This window comes from Nematolebias whitei, chromosome 23 (assembly GCF_014905685.2).
Source record: "Nematolebias whitei isolate Nwh7 chromosome 23, NemWhi1, whole genome shotgun sequence".
In the NCBI taxonomy this organism is placed as follows: domain Eukaryota; kingdom Metazoa; phylum Chordata; class Actinopteri; order Cyprinodontiformes; family Rivulidae; genus Nematolebias; species Nematolebias whitei.
The window spans coordinates 12,410,813-12,419,087 of NC_056520.1; the positions used below are offsets into that span (position 1 = coordinate 12,410,813).

The 8,275-nt window shown below is 39.0% G+C and overlaps 1 protein-coding gene across 1 annotated transcript in view; it reads right to left on the reverse strand.

Annotated features, from left to right (window-relative positions):
• Positions 1-310: 310 nt before the first annotated feature.
• LOC119429048 (interphotoreceptor matrix proteoglycan 2) overlaps positions 311-8,275 on the reverse strand; it is a 24,631-nt gene continuing 16,666 nt past the window's right edge. Inside the window, exons 6-10 of the mRNA XM_037696764.1 lie at positions 7,305-7,515; positions 4,973-5,161; positions 4,669-4,882; positions 2,724-2,803; positions 311-344 (exon numbers count right to left, since the gene is read on the reverse strand). Of these exons, the coding sequence (XP_037552692.1) occupies positions 311-344; positions 2,724-2,803; positions 4,669-4,882; positions 4,973-5,161; positions 7,305-7,515 (728 nt within the window). The remainder of the gene's footprint in view (positions 345-2,723; positions 2,804-4,668; positions 4,883-4,972; positions 5,162-7,304; positions 7,516-8,275) is intronic.

Consider the following 8,275-nt stretch of genomic DNA (forward strand, 5'->3'; position numbering starts at 1 on the left):
TTTATTCTCGTACAACTTTATTCTCGTTATACTATGACTTTATTCTCGTAATTTTATGACTTTTTCTCGTAATGCTTTTTTTTTCTTAGTGTGGCCCTAATACTCTGTCGTACTAAAGCTCTGCCGTAGTCATGCATCTACATTAAGAACACTCTGCTTTTTGAGTGCCCAGTCTGATTTGGTGCTGAGAATTATGGGTAATGTAGTTTATTTCTTATTGTCTCCTGAAGCTTTGTGGAAGTCAGAACAAGAACTGGACTAATTAAAGGACAGGGTTGTTGTTTGTACCTGGAGGTCAGCAGCTCTGAGGTTATGTGGTGGAGCTCCCTCTCCTCTCCAGGAATCTGTTCCAACAACAAGAGAACACTGGATCAGGTTGGGTTCTGTAATGTTCTGAGGTCCAAACAGGTGAGGCAAGAACTTCTGGCAAAGAGGGTTTCAGTCTTTGTGGATTTCTCTTAGTGATGGTTTCCTTTCACTATTGTGATCTATTTTTCTTTCGTACGTTTTTGACACAATTCTCGTCCCGCAGTTTTCAAGCTATTTCAACAAATTATGAATCAAAACGTTCAGCTCTTTCAGGACAATCCTGCGATGACTTTTGGTATTGGTGCTGCTTTAGATTTTTGAAATAGCCTTTTCTGCCATTTTTTTTTCTCATAAAAAAATTTATTGAGCTCATTTTACATCCTTCTTATCTTTAGATCTGTTTACAAACTTTTACTTCTCCTTTCACATTTTGTTCCAGTTCAGCTTCTTTCTGCTTCCTTGTGCAAATTTAAACTTGTTTTTAGCTACTTTCAGCTGATTTCAGCTGTTTTTTTCAGCTGTTTTGTGCTCCTTTCAGGTTCTTTTTGCTAACTACATTTTTTGTGCTTTTTCTAACTTCTTTCTGCTAATTTCAGCTTATTTCCACAAGTTTCAGCTTTTTATACTATTTCAGCTACTATATAGCTGTTTTATGCTAAGTTAAGCTTTTTCAGCTATTTCCATATTTTTTGTGCTCCTACTTCTTTCAGCCTAACTGGGCAAACGTGTGTTCTTTCTGCTTTCTTCTGCTAATTTAATCTTCTTCTACATTTTCTGCTAATTTTTAGTATGTTCTTAATTTAATTTCAACTAAATTCAAGTATTCTGTGATAATTTCTGCTACTTACTTACTGCCTAATTATCTTCTTCATGCTAATGTCAGCTCATTATACTCCTTTCAGCTTATTTATGCTAGTTTGAGCTATTTCAGCTACTATTTAGCTGTTTTATGCTAATTTTAGCTTTTTCAACTAATTCCACTTTTTTTTAACTCATTTTGACTCTTTCTGCTTTCTTCTGGTAGCTTAAGCTTCTTTCTGGGGGTTTTTCAGCTACTTTTCAGCTATTTTTTTCTTTCTAATTTCTGCCTTTTTTAGCTAATTTCCTTTTTTTTTCTTCTTTATTGCTAATTCCTGCATTTTTTTTAAAACATAATTGAGTAAATATATGTTCTTTCTGCTTATCCAAGTAGGATTGTTCTTCTATTTCAGCATGTTTTTTTAGCTAATTTCAGCTGTTTCTCAGCAAGTTCTTCTGCAATAAGCATTCACACTGCGTTTTCGCAGGAAATGCAATTCCTCAAGTTGCGGTTTGATCTGAACAATCCTTTAAGTTCATAGAATTTTGTCTTTATTAAAAAGTCTAACGACTCGGCGTAACTCATTTTCGCTGAGTGGCAACAGCGCTAACCACTGTACCACAGTGCTGCCCTATAAAAATATGGCTTGATTTATTTAACACTTTTTAATCATCACTTGTATCAAAACACAGGTTTTTATATTTGTTTCACAGAACCGACTGTTAACAGTTTCTTTATAATCTATTGTTTTATTTTTATTGCTAGTTAGATTTTTTTTTACAATAATAGGTTGAATATGTTTTAGATATTTTAATGATTTAAATTATTTGATAGATTTTAATTTGTCACAGTTATTAGGTTATTACAAGTTACATTTATGATCACACGTTCATATTTTTACTTTAATTGTAACCAATTTTTTTATATTGTTTATTAAAGTTACTTGTAATTTACAAAACAACCCTTTTAAATTTATCTTGGAATATTTTTAAATATTATTTTATTTTATTTTTAAATATATGATTTAATGCTATTGCCTTTAACGTGTTTTTATTCATACTGTATTTTTTCAATAATTTTAAATAACTGTATAAAAATATTTTCTGTTTGCATATTTTAGTTTTTTTTGTTTGTTTGTTTAAAAATGTTATTTTTACATTTAATTAATTTTGTTAACTGGGTAAATCTAACATATTTATTTATTTTCTAATACTTTTTTTTTTTAACATTTTGTCAACAGTATTGGAAATATATATTTTTTAAATATTACTAATACATCCTTTCAATTATATGTTATTTTGTGCAACAGAAACACTCTGATTATTGGAGGTTTTCCATTGGAAGCTGTTTCAAGCTCTGATAATTAGTTGTAAGCTGTAAAAAAAAAAAAAGTTTGTAAGCTCAATCATCCAGGTAGATAAATACAAAAACGTTAAATCATGTCATCCAGACAGTTCTAATCTGTGTTTTTTAAATTAATAAAACAAGTTTATTTTTCTTTAAAATCTTTAAACAGGACAAAATATGAAGTCGAATTACTACGGTAACTGTAAAAACGTTTCAGGTGTCACAGCGCAGCAGGTTTCTCGCAGCTCCACTAAAATGAAACACTCACACTTGAGTCTGGCGCATGAAGTCTGCGAAGCGCTGATCTCTGGAACACAACTCGATGATTCTCAGACGCTCCTGGATCTCCTGCAGAAAGGTCAGAGGTCAGCGCACGGAGATAAAGTTTATGTAAGAGCCCAGCAGGAGGCGGCGGTATAAATAAGCGTCGGCGTAGTACAGACGTCCTGCTGAGGCTGAAATCGTCTGAGCCTAAGAGACGTCACAACAACCAGTCAGCTCAGCCCCGAGAGGCAAACGGCTCGATTAAACTGAGAAACCGAAGCCAAAGCTCTGAGGAAGAGGAGGAGAGAGTCTCCTGATGAAGAGGAACTCTCGAGAAAGCTGTGACACAAACAAAACACTCAGACTGACTTTAGGCATTTTATGCAAAGAGCCGAGCGTTTACCAACCAGGAGCGCTGACCGAAACACACAAACTACAACAGATACGTTTTATATATTCAACTTCTGATCGGGTCTCATGACCTTTACGACCTTTAAAATAGAAAGAATATTTCAGTAACTGTGGGATGTTGTGTAAAATGTAAATAAAAACAGAATGCAATGATTTTCAAATCTCATAAACCCCTATTTTGATTACAGTAGTCCCACGCTACTTTGCGATTCGACTTTTGCAGTTTTTCAAAGTAAGATTGAACACGAGTAAAAATAATTGTACATGACACATGATTGTCAACTTTAATATTATTCACATGATTGGGACAGTATGGGATACTGTACGGTAAAAAGTAAACGAAAAAATAAAATACTTTGGACAGGCATCGCCATTTTGTAGTTTTCTCTCAATAAGCCTACACTGTATCACCGCCCATAAGGACTACATTTCCCAGAAGCCCTCTGTGCTCCACCCAGAAGTCTTGTTGCCTTTTGCTGAAATACGTAGACGGAAAGTTTTGATCTGATCCTTAACAGTGACTTTGGAGCCCAGCGAATTCAGAGAGCTTCATGGAACTGGAGCAGAACCGGACCCTCAGGCCCATCGGCGAACCCGAGAACTGCTAGTCAGCCCATCAGGGATGCGCAACCGTAGGTCTGGTGTTCTCTCTGGAGCCCACCGCCACTACCCTGAGCCAGAAAGCCGACCAGAACCAGCAGGGTAGGTCTGCCGAAACGGAAACAAGTCGGAGCGGAACAGAGCCGCTGCTGTTCTGCAGAGCTGGTGAGTAAAATTTAGTAGCTACATATACGTATGTTGTTAAAATTAGTAGCTTTAAGAGTTTAGAACATTGCAAGAGTGTGAGAAGGGTTTATAAAGCCTTAATATATATATATAAATACTAAAATAAATATAACATCGCTACTTGGTGGATTTTCCTTATTGCGCGCGTGGGGGGTGGGGAGGTCTGGAACGTAACCCCCGCAATAAACGAGGTACTCCTGTACAAAAAAGCAGCAAACAGAAAATGTTCAGTCATTTTGTGGGGCAATACGAGGTACAAGTAGTCCCTCGGTACTTAGTGGTTCGTTTTTCGCGGACTCGCTCTATCGCAGGATTTTTCAAAATTAGATTGGACATGACACACCATTGGCTGATTGATGGATGAGCCGCACGATCAGCATGGAATTCTTATTTAAAATCAATTATTTAAAATCATTTAGCACCTGCTGCACCTGTGTGCAGCCCACAGCTACAGGAGAAGCTTCCTCCTGCAGCATGTCATGATCTCCGCTCTGCAGTGGAGAAGTGGGCGTGGCCGAGAGTGCTGGCAGGTGGCAGAGAGCTGAATTCATGACATTCTGTACTCTTTTAGATGTTTAGAGCTTAGAAACATTGTTTAGAATATTGCAAGGGTGTGTAGTTTAAAACTCATATATATATATATATATATATAAAAACTGACAAAATGAGACAGTAATCAAAATATTAGTCCTCAGTGTTTATTCATTAACTCATAGGGAGGTATATTTTATGCATGCACGTTTGTTTCCTACCTCTCTAGTCAGTGTGGTGTTTTGATAGATGTTCTGAATCTCTTCATCACTCAGATCTGTGGAGCCGTACTGGGGGAGGGCGGAGTCACAGCACTGGTAGTATGGTGGCAGGTTGTCGTCATAGCGACGGTAGTACTGGGCAGAGACTGGGTCGTTCTCATACATAGGGTTGAACTTGGTGGCGCGCTTTAGACTGGGAACACTTTCGCCCCGTCTAGAAGAAGAGGTGGTAAAAATGCAAACGTTAAAAGTGTTTTTAAATATTACGATTCCCTCAGAGTAAAAAAAGTAAAGGTTTGTTCACCGTAGTGGGTCCTCTGTGTCCTCGTCATCGTAATGTTCTCTGAGAGTTCGGGCCAGGAAGAAGATGATCCCACCAGCCACCAAGAGGAAACCGGCCACCGAGGCGATGGCGATGCCCACCACCAAAGGCTCAGAGACATACTCCTCGCAGTGCTCCCCACGATACCACCAGTTCTCTCCGACCCGACACCTGCAGACCCACCACAGCTTTTCAGTAAAATACCAAAGATCATCTGTTAAACGTTCTTCTGGTATCCCTTGAGCGTGGGAGTTCTGCTCTGTCAGCTCCTGCACCCACAGTCAGAATATAATTAGCCACACCTTCGACTTGATGAGCATGAGGAGCATAAAAGGCTGCAGAAGACATTCAGCCACTACTGGAGCATTACCTGCCAACGGTAGTCTTATTCTAGCCTTCTACTTGTGTTTGAAACTAAATATTAATGACTTGCATTTTTCTCCGTGCCACCAGTGATTTACCTTTGATGTCCTCTTGTTTTTCTGAATCCTCTTCTGAGGATCTCGAGCTCCTGACTCATCAGCTGCCTCCACACCTTCCTACCACTTGTTTTACACCTGCACCTCCTTCGCCTGGAACGTCGGACCGTGACCTCCATTGTAAAAAAGAGCCGCAATATCATTATCATTTTTTTTTCACTAGCTCTCTAACGAGGAGCACGCTTTCCTCCCCGCTCCCTGTTCTCCTCCTGCTTTTTCTTCTCTGCCTGTGTATCGGAGCAGCTCCTATTTTTACACATCTTTCTGAAATGAAAAGTAATGTTTTGGATCTGACCAACTGGACTTTTGACGTCAATTCCAAAATACTTTCAACAAAGCGACAGGGTCCTGGAGAACCTTCATCTGCTTGGACGACACACATGCAGCTGGATATACTGTATCTCTGGGGGTGATGTGGCTATTTCTGCTGTCGATCGAGGACGCCAAAATTGCATATAATTGGATTTATGATAACAGGTTTCTTGTTTTTGGAATAGTCTGGATCCTGGTTTATCAACATACAAAAAAGACGGTCGCAGCTAATTTGGATCTCGTCAGGCTGCTGTCTATGTGAAGGTTTGGTTCTTGCTTTGAGGACTCAAAATCAGCTGATTTACGAGCGAAACCGTAAGTTGGAAGTGCTTTGAATCGCAGGCCACATGCGGCTTTGGGACTCGTCAGCATGAACACGACCTTGAAGAGGCTCGTAAGCATGGACCAGCGGAATGCACCATAATCTGGCCATTTCAGACCTTGGAAGTTATCAGTACAGACTCTAGGCTGACAGAAAAAAAGTCTGCCTGAATAAATCAACATGAATTGTGGTTATCTGAATTGGACTCACGGTTGGCCTCGAACAGGCCGACTTATCAATTTCTCCTGGGAAATGTGTAAACTAAGGAAAAGCTTTGTCTATCGCAACCCCCCTTTTTTTGTGGAGCTAATCAGAACTGTGTCGGCTGACCATCATCTTATCAGGACAATGGACTATCTGTTAGTGCTTCATGGACTGCCTCGTCGTAAATGCATATGTAACGTATTCATAAATGTGCTGCTGGCAGAGTTTTTGATGTCTTACATCATATTCTGATAGGACAAGGTGTGAAAAGATATTTTTTTGTAATGCCACTACCCCTCTCCTCATGGCTTTGTCCCTTTTTCCATCTAAAAAAATGTATTCTGAAAAGAATAAGAAGGCCGCGCTTATAGCAGCAGCTTTGTACACTCCGTCCATCTTTCGGACGGCTGTACGTACATGTTCTTGTTGTATCTCGGTGCAATGATAATAAAGCTTATTCTGATTCTGATTATCACCCTTGGCGACAAAGACTCTAACCATCTCTTTGCTCCTCAGGGTTCCAGTCCCCTCCATGGCTTATTGCATTATTCTCACTTTGTAAATAGACACTGTAAATTGATTCTGAGTCTTGGTATCTGTTCTCATTGGGCCTTATTATTGGGTATAGCCGCAATCGTCATATCAAGACCCTGAAAAATCACTTCATCAGCTCATATTCACTTGTATGCCGATGATACAATCATTTCTGTAGTTTTTACGTTTTAAAAACTAATTAAAATGATTCAATATTTGAAAAAAAAAAAGCACTTGACTTCTATTCTGCAACTGAAGACTTTCCTCTTCGCATCAGGGTAGCTTTCTCACATTTCTGTTTAAATATTTTTTCTCACATTTAACATGCGTCTGTAAAAGTAATATATACAGTATTGTATGTGCATCCTTTAGCTACTGTTTTGCAGATTTTAAGTTTGACAATTTTGTTTCAGCTTCAACAAATTCCATGTGTTTTGAAGCCTTTTTACAGATGGCCTCCTACCTGCAGATGGCGCCCTTGTCAGGAATGATGTCACATTTGCCATCGTTAAGGCAGAAGTCGTGTTGGACCTCACAGATGCTCTGACACGGCAGGCCGTCAACGCTCAGATATCCGGGGTCACAGACACACTCGGCTTCGCCCGACCACTGATTCACCATACACTTTGAAAACTCGTTACAGGCCTGGAACTTACAGGGATCAGCACGGTCACCTGTGATGCAAACAACAAATAAATATGGCATCAATGAATTTGCAAAATGTGGAAAGAAAGTTAGTAAAGAAGAAAATTACTGTACAACAAGCTTTGTTTTAAACGTATGACATCATTTTGACCAAAGACCATTGAAAAGAGAGAAAACAATGAAACAGCTTCGAAACGATTAGCTATTCTCTGAAATCTTTGCATTTTCTTGAATTTTAAAATATAAATATTTCAACAAACAAAAAACTGAAAATCTCAGGATAACCTTCGCATACCTTACACAATTCAGGGGGAAAAAAAACCATTTTGACAAAGTTATGGAAATCAAAGAACAACATTTGGACTAGTGAACTGAAATATAGAATCAGTATACCAAGACATCTTGATTAGTTGTTTCAAATCTCACATCAGGGAACAAATATACCCCAATTATTTTAATAACATCTTTTACTGTAGATACGCTAGATTTCAAACTGGGCTGTGACTACCGGCAAATAGTTTGGAGTAAAAATTGTGAGAAAATACACACATTTTTACTTTCACTAATTTGGTAGCGTGGCATTTTGGCTCAGTTGGTAGAGCTGTGGCCTCTTAGTGAGAAGGTTGCCAGATCAAATCCTGGCCAGGGACTTGCGACCTGTGTCCCCCGCCTCTCGCACAGTGATGGCTGAACATGGGCACCAGTGACCCCCGCAACACGAAAAGGAAAAAGCGAGTAAAGACGATGGATGGATGGATGGATGGATGGATGGATGGATGGATGGATGGA